Genomic DNA, 19,937 nt, shown 5'->3' with positions numbered 1-19,937 from the left:
TAGGTAATATAATTCTGTAACCACATCCCCCTTCCCTTGCAAACATGGTGAAGATGGCTGCCTTCAAAAAAATGTAGGCTCAAATAGAGCAGAGAACAAGACATTTGTGGCAATGAATATCAGGAAGGATTCCACATCTTTAATCACAGAATACAGCAGGAAGTACTTCATTTTTCCAGAGGCAAAAATGTATTCTTCTGTAAATTTTTCAATTTCACCTTAGGAATATTGTGAACATGCAGCACGTAAAAACAGCTACAATATTTGGAAGACTGCCACACAACATCATTAGGCATGGTTCCTTTTTCTTTTTTAGTGTTTATGTTAATTCTCTGTGAAAGTTATGAGCAATGTATCAAATACACATTAATGTAATAAGTCAAAGTGTATGAGAGACTAAAAGACTCAACCTTGGCTAGCATATTAGTACCTTTCCCTCAATTCCACCCAAAAGCTGCTTACAAAAGCTGTGAACATAATTTTTATGATTTGCCCATTATCAAGACTACTTGCAAATATAATGACTCTTCTTGTCTGCAGAAACCTAAAACTACAGAAAAGTTCATTTCTGTATTTATCTCAAAAAAATAATAACAAAGTTGTCTTATAATACTAATTTAGAGCATATAATTAGTAAATCATTCAAAATGCCAGTGCTTAAAGGAAGCATATTTTTTAACTCTGTATAATCTAAAATTAAGAATACATCTTTTTAGTTCCACGAAAGTAAAAGCCCCTCCCTGTCGTACTTCAAATCTCATGTACATTTCAAACACTTGCATTTAAAATATCTGAACACCTACATCTCTTCTATTAAACTGGAGTCAACCTGACTGAGGATCTTTTCCCCCCTTCATGTACTAGGTTATAGCAGATTGAAAAGTCATGAAAATATAGCAATAAGCTATGGAGAACATGATAACTTCAGAACAGAAGATTTACAAGAACGTTATATCCTAGGAGTTAGAAAATCTATAAAAAGGAACTTCTCTAACTTCCCTGCTTCCTCCTCCTCATTTTATATTGCTTACTTGTTTCTCAAGAAAAAAAAAAGGTATCGTATTATCCTTTGCCATTATAATCAGTCAACAGCTGTGTAGTTATTAAGTTTGTTATACTCTGCCATTTCCTTCTTTTAATTTTGCACATTGTCTGAGATTTAATTTTTCCTCTTTTGGCAATACATGGAATCTAATTCTAAATTCATTTTTCCCACTGTATTTTCTCCTAATATCTCTTTTCCCATCTTTCTCTTACATTAAGTTTCATACGTCTTCCCAACAAGCTGTCAGCTCTAGTTTTAAAGAAAGAAATATCAGAATATTTCATCACAATTGTTGTGCCAATAAGCAATACCATTAGAGACTTTTAATGGCAATCAACTGTCACAAGGGCTTTGCAAGAAGGCCTACCTGACAAAGAGCCAGCCAGACTGCCTCTCCTTAGCTTGCAGTCATCTTGACTTAACTGACGATGGAGCTTCGTTTTCCCAGCAGATGAGAAGATGTCCGGATTGCTGAGCTTTCTGCAACGCAACGGAGTGGCCTCTGGTAGCATTTCCTGTACAAAGGGAAACAAGCAAAAGTTTGTTAGTAATGGCTAAGGTATCTATTTTCTAAAATATACTGTCTCCAAAGTATCAACAAGACCTGATATTTAGAGGTTTTATTATTTTTATTAAACAAACTTCTTAGAATTGTAAATTTCCCTCTTCTGTGCAACATCTTTGTACCGAAATACAGCAAAAGATCCCAGTCCATTGCAGTTCTTAAGCACTGCTGTAAGAAAAGCCAGCCATAAAGATTAGAAAAAGACAGTTAGATTACAACAGTTATTTGCCCTTACAGTATGTTGGAAAACAGACGACTGAAAATGAGACTAAAACAGATGCTTTGACTAAATTTATCTCCTGCTAAAGCCAAGAATATTTTCGCTGATTTACTGAATGTTTATTCCACCCAGTATTATACCTATAGAGAAACTGTTATGTCTTGTTTCAACCCAAAACTCAAACTTCAACCCAGAATTATAATACACACTACAGTAGCTCTATAACAAGTCTATATGTATCACTAAACTATAATCCATTAGGATAGAGATCATTCTTAGTGGAATGTCTTTGTTATTACTATAAACAAAATTTGACAAGGGTTTGTCCAAAACACTCCCGCACACGCACTCACTTCAGAGCATCCAGCAAACACTCCATCAAAAGAGAAGTAGGTAGGATAGCAGCCAACAAAACCCCTGCTCCTCTAATACATTTAATTGTTCTGGAGGTGTTAAATTAACTCTGATTTTACACCTGAAGAAAAATTACAAGCATGGTTATCATGCATGGATTAATGGTTAACACTAATGTGACACTTTCCATTATCACAGAACAGTTGAGGTTGGAAGGGACCTCTAGAGATCATCTAGTCCAAGCCCTCTCTGCTCAAGCAGAGACACCTACAGCACATGGTATAGGAAAAAAACATATATCTATATATTTTTATATATATATATATATATATACACACACATATTATAACCTATATAGATGCACTTGGACCTGTTTTCTCTTCTCTACTGTTGAGCATGTTTTAATGGATTACTCCATTTCATTTTAAAAGCCTCTCATTAGCTATACAGCAGTTCGAGTCATGCTCATCCTTATAAAATGACATTTGAGACAAAAAATAAACTGCAAGGAACCATTTGCTTAGCATGATACATCACCACATGGTTTAACTTGGTGTCAGATCATCTCTTTTATACCATATTTAAAGCAAAAATTCATCTACCACTACTGGTTTTTAATTAAGAACTACAGATTGAAGTCCAAATAAATTTCCGAAATCGTTATTCCATATCTGTTCAGTCTACAGTGTTAAACCTCAAGCTGTCAAATCCAAACCAAGAACGTGTGCTTTAGAATCTTTTAAGAGTTTTTGGAGGGAGCAAGAGAGGAATGGAGGAAAAGAGAGAGTACAATAAAGGAAGGAACAAAATGAAGTGAGTTTTACATAAAAGAGATGAATTCGGGTTTGTTACAGGAACCTCACTTAGCTCTGACTCCCTCACACTTTTCCTAGAGCCCATCTCCTTTCAATTATGAATCTTTTAGTATTTCATAAGAGTAAATAGCTTCAAAGGTGAGGAGTGTTTTGCTCCACATCTGCTTTGCTGGTGCACATTTCCAGGTTGAAAGGCACTGCTCTAATGTAATTTCCTCCCCAGGCTATGGTTACACATTCAGTCACAGCACTGCCTAAACTGAATCAAAACAGAGACTTGAGAAATTTAATGTAGATCAGGTCACTTACGCCGTTCATCACCCAGCTACAAGCAGTTGCACTAGCACAGGAGTGGGGGAGAGGTATGAAAACAAGCAACCTATAGCAAACTGCTTCATCTGGAATAGCTTTAATTAAATATTAAGGTTCCTCCTGACACCCTGGAGCAGTCACTCCCATTTTCACATGTCTCAAACACTTTTCACAAGTCCACTGAATACTTTAATTTCCAGCAGCTGACACTTCAGCTTACACTTCTACTTTTTATCATTTGGAGTGCTGAAAGGACATCTATATTCATGCTACGACACCTCCAGCTTGTACTTAAGAATAAGCTATATAATTTTAATTGTGACATTAGCTCTCCCCAGTATTCCTGTCAAAGTTAAGGACAAAGGGAAGAAGCCTTTCTTGTTTTCTCTTAATGATGGGGGATATATTATGTATATACATACAACTACATACATGTGTATACATATACACATGCATATATTTTTGTGTGTGTGTGTGTGTGTGCGCTGATATACATGCATGTATCCATACAGACACCCAATACCCACACACAACACCCACATACCTCTCAGCCTGGAGGCCAAACTGCAGTAGAGGCTGCTTCTTGGGACATTCTTCCATACGTTGGGCATAGGGTGAAGGCCAGGTGGAATTTTGGGGGCCTGTTTTTTTGCTTCCATCTCCCATTCACAGGTGCCTCATCCACAACGCTGACAGTACAGGGCAACAGTCTTGCCTTGAGGCACGCCTTGCATCACTAACACATGTGCAATAGGTCTACTAATTTAAGTCATTAAATATAGTCCTTTCAGCTCTCCAAATTCAAAAAGATTAGAAAAGAAATGTGTGCTTGCTGACCTGGACATTTTTGTTCATTGAGGTTTTTGAGGTGTTTTTTTTTTTTTTTTTTTTTTTTTTTTGTTCAGGTGCACCCCCCACACACAACGCACACAGGCACACAGCCATGTACATAAGCACACAGACATCCTATCTACCTTTCTCAAACAAATGCCAAAAAAAAAGAGGAACATTTCGGGAAAAGCACCAAAGTCAGAAATGAAAGCACTGTAAGAAATATCATCTTGCAAACAATTTCTGTATTTTACTTTTTATTGCCCACTCCTCCCCAACCAATAAACAAACACGTGCATAACCTCACCAAACAAAGATTTTGTTCATACCCCTCCCCAGAGCCTTTTTCTTTTGGGTAAAAATAGTTATAGGTTCTTACTATTTCTTCCAGAGTTGCATTAAGCGTTTTTTGCTAGATCTATTAACTTTAGAATCACAAGTGCCCTACTTGAAAGGGCCACGCGGAGCACGGGCACCCAAGGGTGCACCTTTTGCTGCCATGTCCTCTCCTGCACACAGCCCTCTGCCCTGGGGCCAAGCTGCTGGGACCCGCTGCTTCTCTGCGTGTCCTTCCTTCACAGTTGGACTCAATGATCTTGAGGGTCTCTTTCAACCATAACAATTCTATGAATCTATGCAGGTCTTCAGCAGCAGTCCCATAGACGCAGCTGCTCCCCACCAACCACACTACAGAGAGACCACAGCATTAACTAATAAACTTAGGCTGCCCAGGAGAGCAGATAAGGTCAGTGCATTTAACACATGCACATCCCCACACAAACCCTCTCTAAAAAGCACGTAAAGCACTTGCACAATACTCAGAAGACTACACAGCTGTCAGATGTTTGGAGGAAAAGGACCCCAACACTGCTCTGCAGGTTGGCACATGGTAAACGCTGCCTTTTCCTGACTTTTCAGGAACGCAAAAAAAAAAAAAAAAAAATCAACTGCAATGATGAGAGAAAATAGTAAAAAAAAAAAAAAAAAAAAAAAAAAAAAAGCTGGAGCAGACCATGGCCAATTTAAATTCCATTTTCTAAGTGCTATGCATATATTATGCCAGCAAAACACTCTGGAGGGAAAGTTTTAATTTGACAACAATAGAGGCCTCTTTCATAAGACTGTAATTTCACTCATCCATCAAAGCCAAGCTTTAATATTGCAGTTCATAAATGAAATACAGGGGAATAACAGTGTTTAAGTTAACACTTTTGAAACAAGGAGGGGCCAGGGAAGCAGGGAGAAAGCCTTCCTTGGCGCAGAACAAGATGTGATCCATAAAAAGGACAGGAAGATCTTACACAATCTTCCAACTGAACAGGGAAGGAAAACTCCTTGCAGTGGAGCAGTAAGATTTTGTTTACACACTTTCAACTAACTACTCAGACTACCAAACCAACTGGTTGGAGAAACAATGATATAGATTTTTAAGGTGTCAACTTCTACTTTTCAAAAGTGGAATTTCTTACAGCTTTAAGAATGAAAGCATTAGTAAGCATGTAACAAAAACACATCACTAACACAGGGTGGAAAGAAAGGCCCATGAGCATCTCTCCCCCCTTTCCAGAAGTGAGGGGAAAAGACCTTCTTAGTCTACTTTGCCAAAGCAAAAACTGGGCTTATGCAGACAGCTGAACTCCGCAAAGCTTATGGCTCAAGATAAGAACGTCACACAAAAGATTTGTTAGGCCAAGATTCCTCCCCTGGGCAGTCCCTGCAATGGTATACAAAGGCCTGCTCGTGTCACATGAAATAGTGGGACACCAAGAAGAACAGCAGTAGATCTTCCTTCAGCAGCAGCCAGCTCCACATTTTGCAGCCCAGCCACTTACCACACTTGCACAGAAAAACAGTTAAAATAGTTGTGGCATGGGAATAAATACAAGTCTGCTCCCCTTGCCCAAAATCTTACACTGGGGTTACTGCACTCAGCGAGACAGAGAGCCGCGACAGCTGTAGCCAAGAGACAAGAAACCCAATGTCCTTCCATGAAGTGCAGGGTTACATTCACGCGCAGTGTTACCATGCTGCTCCACCAGCTTCAGAATAGGGGTGCGAGGAACCTGTCTGGTTATCAGCTTCCTTTTCTTCCAACAGGATGAACCTCCCCAGGATTACAAGCAGGAAGTAAATGTAATTCAATTGCTTGTTCGGTTTGTTTGTTTTCCTTACTGTTCATTTAATGGTGCTGCAGAAGAGAGGTACAGTACAGATCCCTAACCCAAAAGTGACACGCAAAGGCTGCAACCGCAGATGCTGATCAAGAGGGAAAGCCAGGATCTTCTCTGAACTATGACATGAAGCACCATACAGAGCCTGATGCATCAGCAATGGATTAATTTTTAAAACCAATGCTCAAAACTTGTCTGTAGGGCCTAGGTTTAAGATCAAAGAGATCATACAAAGACATACTTGCATGTCACTGGGTTAAATACATTTCATGAGTTATGTTTATTGTTAGCAGCCAATATTGTATAACTATTAAATCTCTTAATTTACCTAAAACTCTCTGAAAAAGAGAAAATACTTAGCTGAGCTTAACAAACATTCAAATCTCTGCAAGTGAAGACATGTTAAACTATTAAGTAGGGGGAAAAAAGTGTATAAAAAATGTTTTGCTTGGATAGGTATTCCATGAACAAGAAAATGAGAAATCTGCCTTTTTCTAAGTCTAATAAGCACAGTCATCTAAGGTCAGCTGGAAGTGAATTCTAGCAAACTGCTGAAAGAAGAATGAAAATTTAAATACAATGACTTGACAAAGAGAACACTAATATTACTCTAATTTGTAAGGAAATAACTGAGAAGGAATGCAAATCAAATAAAGAATAACTGGAAAGCTTCTGAATTTTTTTAAAGCAATAAAAATACTGTATATTGAAAACTCCAGTTTCTATTGTTTGAATCCAGTACTGTTTGTCTTTTAAAAAACAACCTGTTGACAGGACTGTGTGCATACAAGCAGGAGAAATATTCTTTTTCCTTCTATCCCTTCCTCCTCACTCAGATAGTGCATGTATATTCCCTTAACAAAAGCTACATCTGATACTATCATTAGGTCTACACTCTAATATACTTTATAATAAACTGAGAAAGAAAACTGAAGGTCCAGACAAAGATCACAAACTGAACATCTGTGTAAGTACCACTTAGAGCAATTCAAGTATAGTATTTATGATATTATTTAGCACTGAAATTTGCTTAACTTTCTAGTCTGGACATGTCATAGTGAAGGAAGAGGACCAGCAATTTACCAAGAAGCTGAGGTGAGCCCAAATGTAACCAAAATTGTAGGCTGAATAAGAACTTGAAACCAGGACTCTTCTTAATTGCATCTGTTTAACTCATGTACTGACAGCACCATCCTGAAGAATGTCAGATGCAGCAGAATCAAGGAAAATTATACTGAATCAACACAGCCTCTTACAAGCTATAATATTTCGGGTTACTGCATCAAAAGGACAGAAAAGCCTTACAGACTGCATTATATTGAAATGTTGGTATTTTTAGGACACAAAAGAATTTCATAATATTTTTTGCTTTAATAGATTTATTAGAGGAACTTGGCAATAAATCCCTGCATTCCCACAAAGATATATAAATATGACTTAGTATTGATATCATTTCCAAAATGACTAGCAAGTTAAGCCTGCTGTCATAGTAAAAGTTTTCAAGAAGTTTTATACAGTTTAATATGCATACAATTAAAAACCTCTAAATATGGATAGTTTCCCAAGTACAAGCAAAATAAACAGAAAACCTTCCTAAAAGAAAAAAAAGGTCAATGAATCATCTGATATTATTGATACCATGAGTTACATCTCCCCTCTCTTACCTTTCTCTCCCCAATGGAAAGATTTTTTTTTTAAGCTCTTCAGAAAACAGCTCCAAGGCATATTTGAGTAAGACTAATATGTTCTACAATTTAAGACTGTTTCTCAGGGGAAGTTCAAGTTGATCATTTTGTTGCAAGATATCCCAGGTGCAGAAACACACTGAAAAGCTCGTTAAAAAGCAGAAGCAAATTCTTTATCCCCTTTCCGAGAACAATCATTGAAGATTCATTCTAGTCATAACAGAACCCCAATCTAGAAAACAAGGATATTTTGTGATTTTAGAGGGTATCATGTTGAATGTTGAATGTTTCATCCTTTCTGAAAAATTCAAATAGCAGCACAATGACTTACACGAGAAAAGCACCTGACCTACTTTGTTTAGGACAAGAACGGGCACTAATTCTTAAATAATAGTGTAAATGCCTAAATACAGAAGAATTACATCCATGGTAAACAAAAGAGCAGCAGACCCTGTACTGTAGCCTGTACCAAAGGCTCAAAGAAACCACGAACAGACACAGTGCTGCATGTAAAGACTCACAATCTCCAGCAGTGAGGATATGCAGGGGACGAGGGAGGCTTGGGCAGTTCACATATTGCCAAATACTCATTTACCTACTATATTCCTCTATATTCAACAGCTATCTAAAAACTAACAGGCATATACATTAGATTTGTTACGGACAGCAATGCATGGTAACACCAAACTAAAATTTTTCTGCTTGCCCCTTTTTTAAAAAACAGACTTACTCAGGTAATTCTAATGCAGAAAATGGCCTATAACACCTTCCACTACAATTAATCAACAAGAAGGACTAGAATGAAGGACTGCTTAAAGAATCAAGCAAATAAACAAAAAAACAGTTGCCTCAAGTTGTACGTATAAAAAGAACTATAATTTCACATTGGTTATAACAAGTAAGAAAGTTCTTTTCTGCCTTTTTTTTTCCTGTCACTCAGTTTTCAAACTCTTTAATATATTTATTTTTATTTACAACATATACATTAAGTGTTGGTCATGTTCAGCAGGAAAGAGCAACAAGACATATCTGTACATTCTAGCCAATGGCTAACTGCAATTAAGAAGCAAAATTAAATTCAAGTTATTTTCTTTGATAATCAACTTTCCTTTGGATTTCTACAGAGAGAGGTGAGCAAGACTCAGTGTCAGGGTAAGAGTCTTTTCTATTGGAACAAATACATGTTTTACACAATAGAATCCAGAAGAATGTTTCACTTAACTTTATATTAACGAACGTTACAGACAGAAAGTGCTGGGCAATGAGATCCCAGGAAATTAGTGGCAAAATAAAATCTAATATGCATGGCACCACAGCCTGCCAAGGGCTTGAGCAGTATTTGCTAGCACACACAATGAAGGAGCAAAATTCATTTTAATCTGGTGTTATCACTAAAGAAGGTTGTATTCACAATGGAAAAAAGCTTAAGTGAAAGCTCCAGCCCTTTGCCATCAATATCTGTCTCCGTGAGCCACCTGCAATAGTCTCACTTCCTAGTACAGATAAGCACATCAATACACAGCAAAAATAACTGGCACTTCTGCAAAGTTCTCCTCAGGAGAAATTATCTGTAAATCTCACCAGCAGAACTACATGTATGATACGAGGGGCCAAAAGTCATCATTTGTTTATAAGGCTGCAAACGAAACTACCAATGGCTTTAGAACTAAAGGAAAGAAGACACTAGAGCAGGGGAAATGAAGTTAACCTTGGGAAAACAAGCAAACATTTAATTTTTAGCATTTCTTAATTAAAAAAAAAATCATAAAGTGGCAGACAAAGATAAACTAACTCACAGTTCTTATCAATGTCTGCACAGAGAAATAAAGCCCCTATAGTTTTGCACAAAAGCTTCTGCTCACCAGGCTGCATAATTCAGTTCCATCCCAAAGAACCAAGTGCCAATTTTGTTTTCCAAGGACAAGCCCTGTATTGCTTCCCTTCTGCCTGAGAACACAAACAATGCCCAATTGTCAGGTTTGTGAACATCAACGGGCATCAAACTCGAGCTGAAAGACTATAAAAGAAGTGCCTGATAAACTGGAAAAACATTGCTGCTAACAGATTCGCCTCTGTTCTGAGAAGAGGGATCAAGGCAAGGGCCAAAGAACATCTAAGTAACTAACTGAATGCACAATTTAACTTTCAGGGTCACATATTTATGCCATCATCTTGACACTCCACAGATCCAGTTGAAGACAGCTGACTAATAATACGGAGCAAGAGACATTTGCTACATATATGTCACTGCATCCACCTATGCTCAAATTTTCTTCAGCAACAGCTTTACTTAAGGTCAGTTCACTGACTCTGAAATTCACTTACGGTCACAGTTAGAGGTAAGCCTAACATTTATTTCTTTGTACTCTCTCTGGCCTTCTGGTGCCATCTAGAACATCTAATGAATACCTTAACATTCAAGTTTAAAGAATTTCTAAGACTCTATGCAATGATTTTTTTTCATCATAAAGCACTCGCATAAACTGCAGATTGATAAGATCATTTTAGTGACTCAAATCCGTTTTTAATTGTGAAGCAGCCCATTTTTCTCAAATAGACAACAAATGTTTAAAAAAAAAGTTAAACATCAGTTATTTCAATGTCTATCAGTGCCTTTTTCCTAACCATATGAGTCTCTAGGACATGGTTTTTCAGTCTTGTTTTTGCAAGAGTTTTCTTGGAAAAAGAAAAGTCCTGTTTTCTTTTTCCCCGTTTTCCAACACTTTACTCATATTAATCTCTTTGTCTCTTACGCATCTTTCTCAGCAAGCTCTGACAGCCACAAGCAAATCTGTGCAGTTTTGCTGGTTTGTGGACTTTCTTTGTAATGACAAATCGCTTTTTTTAAAATAAAAAATTATGCAAAGAAATGGAAGGATGACTCTAAAATGTGTGTTGTCCAATAAGAAAAGCAACAAATCCCAAATTTAATCCCTAGGATAACTAGAAGTAAAGAGGCATAGGAAGAAAGTCTTCCTGGAAATATGGAGCTATGCTGTTCTAGCTGATTTTTGCATCATTGAAACATACAGTACAACTTACAGACAGGTGTTTATGCAGTTCTTCTGCATCTGGGCAACTGTGTCCTTAAAAAAAAAAATGCAGAAACAAAACTATTAATTCTCTTTATTATACATAGTACCAGGGAGGTAAGTTAGAAAACCACTTTTTTTTGTACACCCATTTTTATTGAGCTCAAAACATAACAGGTATGTTTTTGAAAGACAAAAGGAAAGCATACTTGAGCATCAGCAGATCAATTTGAAAGCACTGGGTTTCATAAAAATCTCCAGGCTTACTAAAATACAGCTGCAGTACATTTTCACCCCACAGGCTTTTCTGAATTCCCTTCAGCAGGTGCACCACTTAGCTTTTGTTTGGCTAGGTTAGAAAAAAGAAAGCCAAGCACCTTGAGTGTGAGTCTCAACTCTACACATTAGTGACTCTTCATTAAGGTTGCTGCAGCTCACAGCATCCATTTAGCATTTCATCCATGGTGCATTTTCTGCATTTTCTCTTCTTTCACAAATAAAGAAACATTTTAAAAAAATAAGTCAAAAAAAAAAAAAAAAAGAGCAGAACTCTCTCATTATAAACTAAACAAAGACTAAGGCCTTCAGATCATTTTAATACAGTGATATGCAAGAGAGCAACTCCCTACAGCTGAGAGATATCTACCAAAATATCTATCAAAAAAAAGTGTACTTTTCTCAAATGAAATACTGTTTTGTACTTCCTTGCCAAGAGTTAAGAGGTAGGGTTTAGAGTGACCACAAATACAGCTGCTTTCTCCAAACAACTACAATTTAATCAGGCTTCAAATAGCACTACATCAGCATCAAAAGACACCAGCCACAGCAAAGCAGCATGTAATCCACAAGTGCAAACGTACAGGACTCCGGTTCACTTGTCTGTTTAGATACTGTAGTTCTTGAGAAACAAACTCTTGATGGGTAAATACATCTTTTTGTTTTAGGAGTCTCAAATAATCCACTAAGTGGTAGTTTTCTGTGACTCCTTGATTTGGACTAACTCTAGTTCTGTGAACAAGAACTAAGAAAGGGGAGAAGCATCACGATTTAAATAAATGCTTGCCATTATATCTATAATAAATCATAGCATCTCTTATAATCACCAAAGCTCTCGTGGCTTATGGAGTACAATTTACAGCTCAGCCTTACGGGCAACAAAAATAACTCATCAGAGAATGAAAGATTTCCCTTGGGGTTTTCTAGCAACCCCGAGAAATGACTTGTCAGGTAGGACAACATCTAAATTCTTTGTGCTACAAGATGGCAAAAGAAATAAATCATCATCTAAGCCAACACCATATACCTATTCCTCCACTACAATACACATGGTTTCCCATATACGTTTCCAAATGTATGGTCAGAGATATATCCATAGGCTTCCTAAAGCTTCTGTAGACACCTAACCTTAGCTTCGGACAGCATCCCATTCTTATCTTTAGGTACACTGCAATAAATACCAAGCAGCAGTAGCTTTCCCCTTCAAGCTAAGAACTGATTACAATCATAAAAATAGAGAGTCCCACAACAAATCCTGCCTTCTCTGATAAAGAACCTTTGCTGGCTCCTTCAGCTGCATACTCCTCTAGTGCAAGTGATAAAGAGCACTGCTGAACTCTTAAGCAAACCATTTGCAATATGAACATCTATATATTCATAATCCCTCCACTGGCTGCTTAGTTATTCTAATACATAAGCCAGATAGGAAAGTAATGTAATGACACCGTGTTTACTCTTATTATTTGCTTGTGACAGGATACTGAAATCTCAGATGGACAAGCTGAGTCATCCCCTTGGCGGGTGATGCAGTGTCTACCTACTTATCGACGGGAGCAGCAAATGAGGCTCGGCCATTAATATTCAACTTTTTTGAGGAGGGTGACGTTTTTATGGTACCAGGCCAGAGAGGTACCATATGCCCTTTGGCTCTGCTTTGTCATTACCCAACAAACATACTGCAGAACTGGTCACTTGACTTCAAATCCCTTTTGTCTGCTTCTAGATGAGTCTTTTGGCTCAATGCTCTTATTATCCAACAAGCACACTACAGAATTGGTCGCTTGACTCTACATCCCTCTGGCTTGTTTTTAACCAAGTCCTTTCTCCAGCCACATTATTTTCACGCTTCTAGACACAAGTATGAACACCAAGCCAGTACAGAGTGACGTGTTACAAGCAGCTGCCACACTGCCTGAACAAAATACAAAAAAGCAGAACTGTGGCTAATGAAGAAGCTGAGCAGGAGCAGCTCTGGCACCAACAATCTGAGGGTGATTCAACAAGAATGATGGAAGGCAGCAAGACAGACCTAGAAGACAGACAGGCTTGTCCCTTCTCGCTTCTGTCCTTTCCTTTTCAGGAAAAAAGCAGAGAAGGAAACAGACACAAACGCACAGATGCCATAAGCAATATCTCTCCCTTCCCCAGCTAATCTTTGGCTTTTTCACACCTTTATTTCTACACAGAGGAGAGGATAAATCTGAACAAGTAAACTCTGACATGAATGAAGATACAAACCAAACCAACCACACAAACAGGCTGCACACTGGCCTTTCTAGCTAGCCTTTCTGGCTAGAAGACCAGAAAGGTAAAGGAGACGGGCAGCAAAGTTTGGGGTCCAGCACTAGCAACTCCTAGTTTTTGTGGCAAGTCATGTCCATGGCTAGCAGTTTAGGAGTCTTTAATGAAGTCCTCCATAAGTCTTTTCTTTAGCTGTTTTGATGAAACAGGCACAGGAGAGAAACACCCTAAAAATTAGCCCTAAACTTAAGTAATAGCCTAGAACACAAAGGTAGCAGTATTTACATAAACAGATGGTTCCTGATCTTCTAGAAACCAGCAGCACTACATCTCTTCTTTGGTAAGAAAGGACAATGATGCTCATGGAACACACTTGGCTACTTTAATATTTTGCTTTTTATTAATGTATTAAAATCTATACCTTATTATAAGTACAATCTCCATTGCTAATGATATGCCTGTTTGATACTGTTTATCTGCTTGAATTCTGGAAATATACTTCCATTTGCTTCAGATTGAATTTCATGCCAGCCTGTAGCTTTGGGGATGCAGCAGAAGGAACTGCAGTGCCGTGAGCTGCTGAAGGTAGGTTCATGGCTGAGGGAGCAGAACAACTGCAATAGAATTCAGATCAGCTGCGTGAAGGACAAAGTGAAAGTCCAGAAGCAAAACACAAAGTAAACTCTAAAAACTGACCACTTCAGAAAATAACCAAAGAATTTCAGCTGTTAAACAGTCTATATAGAGGGCCCATCACAACAGTATTAGAGGTACTATCTTTAACAGCATAGATGGCATCTAGTTAGAAAAAGAAAAAAGGCAAAAAAAAAATGGGGAAAAAAGGGAAATTTTCTGTATTTGAAGCACAGAGGTTCCAACCTGGATGAAAAGGAAGATGTACTGCTCTCCAGGTTTGCCATGCAAGGGAAGCATGGTCACAGCTTCTCTGCAGCTGCAGAGAAAGTAAATCTGGCAAGGGCTCTGAGGTTTGGCCACTTTCTCCCTGATGGTCACTGACTGCGTTCCAAGTTGTGAAGAGCCTCAAAAGTCAGTGGAAAAGATCTTTTGCCATTCCTTAAAATAAATATGTATGAGATGAAAGGGATAAGCTTTCTAACTTGCTGTTTATAAGTAGTCTTAGACCAATTAATGTGATGTTACAAATACAAGAAGTAGAACTGGCCACACAGGCATAACATTATAAAACTCCTCCTCTCACGACATGCCCAAGCGTGGCAATGCAACCCCCAAATGTGTAAAAAGACAAACACTGAGCAGCAGGTGAGAAGCAACCTTGCCTGTGATCACACCATTCCAGGCTGCCACTGGAATATTGCCTGCTTTGGTCCATGAACACCCGAGGAAAACGTCCACCTTGCTAGAACATGGTACGTGGCACAAAGAACTCACCTTCTCCTGTTCCAGCTGATGAGCGACATCACATTTCAAATACTTACACGTGGAAAAGATATCAGATAGCAGAATTTTTACTGCCCATGCTAGCATAGGCATATTCCACAGCTGAATGTTGGATGTTGGACAAAACAAGCCTTGAAATAAGATGTGGTTTAGTTTCCTAACTGCAGGAATAATTAAACACTGGCAGAGCTTTCCAGAAGAGGTGACAGACACACCATGATCTAATCCTAAGATAAGATCAATTTCTAAGTCAGATGTTTCAATTCATCTCTCAGGACAGCTCCACAGACTGCACAGATGGGGCGATCATGCTGCAGAGTCACAATAACCCATTCTGGCTTTAGGACCTATGAAGCTACAAAGATTCAGTGAGGAAGAAACAGTTTTGTTACCTCCTGAAGGGTCGCAGCATTATAGTTTCACATGATTATCATGGTTAAATCATTTTAAGTCAGTTATCTTGTTGAGATATTACAGTATACTTTCTCTCCAGCACAAAGATGGCTAAATTCGCTCTCTGGGCATATGCAAGATCTCAGCTTCTCCAGGCACATCAGAATTTACAGCTGGACACAGACTGCCACACTGACTGCCTAATAAGAAAAGAGCCCCCAAGCATAAAACTACACAGGAGCCAAGAGATTTTCCATCTTTCTCCATATTATGTGTGTGGCTTGCCTGCGGGAATCAGCTTAACAGCTCCTACATAATAAATGCACATGCAACAGATGAGCATCAATAACATTTCAGTCCGACTCTTGGTCAGCAGCAGCCAGGTTAAATTCTATAAAAGATCAGGTGTCCATCAAATCCAAGATCGAGACTCCAGCACTTTCACTCCTTCTTCTAACCCCTCAAAACATCTCTTGAGATTCTTGAATTGTTAGCAGTTGTAGATCCCTTTCCTCTCCATACAATTCACCCTTTTGGGTGCTTCCATCAGAATCCCTTAAATCATATTCTTCTAGATACTTAACAGTCCTTTACACAAGAACTTGGACCTTTTCATCTATGTAGAGAGTAACAAAAACAATTGACAAACAGGAATTATGGTCCTTTGGGATTTTTGTCCACCATAAATGTCACAATGTCTTAAGCTAATTAGATAAGCATGATACAGATGATATTGTAATCATGTAATGTCTAAGCAACATAAATTTTCACCTCATCTCTTTCAAAGTAGTCAGGATGTAGCAGAGGATGATTTAGCAGACACTTCATAGAAATCCAAGAGAGCTACGTTTGACAAAGACCCTCCGCCATCAGAGGCCCAATGAAACAACACTATCATGAGATAAGAAAGACTATGAATTAATGAGTAATTAACAGATATGGAAAAAAAAAAAAAAAARATTGTAATAATTGGTCTTTAAAAAAAAAATGTGGCACCCCATAAGGATCTATTCCGAGATGAATAACTTTAACATTTTAATGAGAAATCCAGCAGAGAAGCTCAAACACTTATGTAATAGAGTTTGCTGACAATGCTTCAAGTTATTCAAGGCTGCAAAAGCAACGGCTGAAGATCTGAAGACGACTTCAATGATACTGTGCAAGCAGGCTGTAAAATAGCAGATAAGAGTAAACGTAGATAATTATAGAAAGTGATGTACAATGGAAAAAAATCCCAAGTTTATATATACAATGGCAGACTCTGAACTAGCTGTTACCACAGAATAAGAGCAATTTGGAATTATAATAGGCAGCTCCATGAAAGTACTAGCTCAATTCCCCAAAATTGTCAAGTGTGAAATATAGAAGACAGTGAGACAGTCTGACAACCAAAGCAGACATTAGAAGAATGAAGAGTAAGATCTAGCTCACCAAATAAATTCACTAAAGATCACATGATGAAAGAGCCAGTCTTGATTTTTGTTCTCCAAGTTCCATTCCCTCTGATCCTTCCATCCCTATCTCCAAGCTGATGCCGAGCTATAAAATGCACCAAATGGACACAGAGGGGGAAATAAAAACTAACCAAACCATAAGCCACACAGAAGAATATGGATTTCTTTTCACTGCCTCTTCAATACTGAAAGAATTAATGAAGAAGTAATGAAACAAGCAGGTAAAAAGTTCAAAAATAGCACTCAGCCACAGGATGCTATGGATGCTAAAAGCACACATAGCTGCACATGCTGATTGGACACATTCACATAAGAGAAAATCCACTGGGGGCACTAAAAACAAATATCACCTCCAGGTCCGGAAGCCTGAGAGCCACAAATTACTGGAGGCTGGGAGAGGTATTTCCTCAATATACACTATACACTTATGCTGTTCTTATAGTCTTCTCTAAGCATCTGCTTTTGGCAGCTGACAGGGACAGGATACCGGACTAAAGGGAGTACAGTCATTTTTATGTACTTATTTATCCTAGTTATTAAGGTTGCCCAACACAAACCTATGCATTTCCAGCCACTTTCTCCATTTACAAAACTTCTACCACTGCAAATGCAAGAGAAGAGGGAAAAACGGCAAGAGGTTCTCCTTGGAGCACAAGCCAAGCAGAAGCTTCACAAGTTTTAGCAGCTAAACATCTCAGATTCCATCACACTGGGTTTTTCCCAGCATAAAGATCTGTTCCTACAGGTTGTATCAGGCCTTAATCGGAGTACCTGAGTCAAACAAATTGACATTATTTCATACTAAAAAGGCTTGGGTGTCTCAAATACCGGCACTTCTGAACTTGCAGCCTTTTCCCATTTTGCAATTTTACTGCTGTTTTGTTGAAACTGCCCAAGTGAATTGTACGTTATACAGTTTACAGCATGTTCTATAGGCACTATCTCTAAGAAACTCAGCTCCCAACTATCAGCATCATACAGTAAACCTGTGGAGCAAGCATCTTACTACTGCATTTGGTTACTTCATCAAACACTGCTTTAATAGACAGCTGGGCAGAATGGAAAGGAAAAAAAAAAGTCACTTCTGTTCTTAGATGTCCCCCACCACCATCACCTGAATAAGGATGTTTGTGTTACTCAGGTGGTTCAGAAAGTGATAACCATCAAGAGCAGTAAGGCACCAGGGCATGGAGGAATGAAAAGGAATACACCCTCTCCTCTTAACCATCTGGCTTCACAGGGCGCTCGAAAATAAAGAAAACTTGAGAAATAAAGAAAAGTCCCTTCTTCTTGAAGGGCCCAAACTGGAATTCTATTTTCAAGACAGAACCATCAGTCAAATGATTCTAGGATTCTATGAAAAGCCAACAACCAAAATAGTCTCCTGTAAATTGAAGGCAGTGTCGATTTCTAAGAATTGTAACAGCATTTTTTATTCTGAAGGGTCAGGGTGGATTCTGATCATTGCAAGAACATATATGTGTTTATGTGTGTGCATTGGGGTGTGCGTGTGTGTGTGTGTGTGTGTGTGTGTGTGTGTGTGTGTATGCGTGGGTGGCTTGTAGATTGGGCTACCATTTGTATCTCTTATCTACCATTATTCCTCAATAACTCTGCAGGAAGATTCACAGCTTACCAGGCTAACAGCTATCAAATCAAGTTTTCAATTAAATCGAGCAGGTACTTCTGCTCCACACTCATGTCTACAAGGAGCATCTCTCTTGCAAAATGAGCTTTCTCCAGCATCTTAATGAAAACCCCATTCCCCACCCCTTGCAGTTCAGACACATCAAGTGATAATTTTAGGACAGTGGTACAGCAAATGCAGACAAAAGATAATAGCAATTCAAAAGGCAATGCACTAGGAAAGTTATCCTGGACAATAAGCACAAACATTTACTCTAAGTATCTGCAATAGTTAAAAATGAAATAATGTTAGTCAGTATTCCTTACAGCACTTGTTTAAATTGCTGTGCAGTCATTTACTCATCTTCATTCATCTAATGCAGCTATTCCAGAACAACCTAGAAAGTGATCAAAATGCCACACGGTGTAAGCCTGAGCATCTGCAAAGCTCATGCAAACTCAAGACACCTTTTTAAACAAGAGATGTCAGACAATACAGTTTCCCACTTTGCTCCTAAAAGTGGCAAAACAAACCAATGAATTACTATTATCTTTGGAATCTTGATACTTGAGATTTAGTTTTTCCTCATCTTGCAAAGAAAAATAAAGTGCTAGCTGCCAAGCATCACCTACAATTTTTAATCTGCACCCCTCATTTGCTTGTAAAAACAGGGATATCAAAATATATCTAAAGCAAAGTTTAAAATTTCTTGGGTGCAATGCTCAGAAGTAAAGGAGTCCCTCCTCTAATGAGAGATATGATAAGAGCGGACACGCTGAAGTTATGTGCTCTCATTTGCTGCAAGCCTACACATTTTCGAATAGCTGTAGAGACCCATTTCCTAATTCTTGTAACAAGAAGTGGTATATTTGAGATAAAAGAAGCCTGTCAGAAGGAGTACTGTAATTAATGGAACAATTACAATTAAGGCGCAGGGAGTTTCTGGGAGCAGCGCAGGGCTCTGGGCAGGCAGCACAGCAGCCCCCCGGCTGTGGCCGCATCCTCTGCGAGCACGAGCACGTCCCGGCAGGAATCCCCCCGGCGCCTTCCCACCGCGGCCCCCCGGACCCTCCCCTTGCCGGGGCTGCCGCCCTGCGCGGCCGTCTCGCCGGCGCGGGGCCCGCTCCGCCAGGCGCTGCCCCGCGACCCCGCGCCCAGGCCGGCCCGGGAGCGCCGCGGCTGCAGCAGCCGCAGCCCGCGCGGGCGCCCCGCGGCGGGCGGCCCCCTGCTCGTCGCCATGCCAACGGCCGCCAACGGCCGCCAACGGGCGCCAACGGGCACCAACGGGCGCCCCGCGGCCGGCCCCGCGCCCCCTGCCCGCCTTTACCCGCTCGAGCGCCTCCCGGCACGGCGCCCCCGCGGCCCTGGCGTCCTCCGGCTCCTTCCTGCCGCCGCCCCCCAGCAGCGCGGCTCTGCGCTCCGCCGCGCTGGCGGCCACCGCCCGCCCCGGCTCCCTCCGCGGCGGCGGCGGCGGCGCCGCTTTGTCCCCCCGGGAGC

At 39.6% G+C, this 19,937-nt stretch overlaps 1 protein-coding gene across 2 annotated transcripts in view; it reads right to left on the bottom strand.

Annotated features, from left to right (window-relative positions):
* The window catches only part of MAST2 (microtubule associated serine/threonine kinase 2), a 184,519-nt gene extending 164,736 nt beyond the window's left edge, over positions 1 to 19,783 (bottom strand). The window contains exons 1-2 of one of the 2 annotated variants that reach the window (XM_026033667.1): positions 19,768 to 19,783; positions 1,413 to 1,560 (exon numbers count right to left, since the gene is read on the bottom strand). In XM_026033667.1, coding sequence (XP_025889452.1) covers positions 1,413 to 1,557 — 145 coding nt within the window. In that variant the 5' untranslated portion in view covers positions 1,558 to 1,560; positions 19,768 to 19,783. Of the gene's footprint in view, positions 1 to 1,412; positions 1,600 to 19,767 lie in introns of those variants that run through there. The other variant, XM_026033676.1, reaches the window with a different exon arrangement.
* Between the last annotated feature and the right edge of the window lie 154 nt (positions 19,784 to 19,937).

This window comes from Nothoprocta perdicaria, unplaced genomic scaffold (assembly GCF_003342845.1).
Source record: "Nothoprocta perdicaria isolate Ctin4 unplaced genomic scaffold, notPer1 scaffold_0, whole genome shotgun sequence".
Classification (NCBI taxonomy): Eukaryota; Metazoa; Chordata; class Aves; order Tinamiformes; family Tinamidae; genus Nothoprocta; species Nothoprocta perdicaria.
This window is presented reverse-complemented; position numbering and strand designations above follow the sequence as displayed.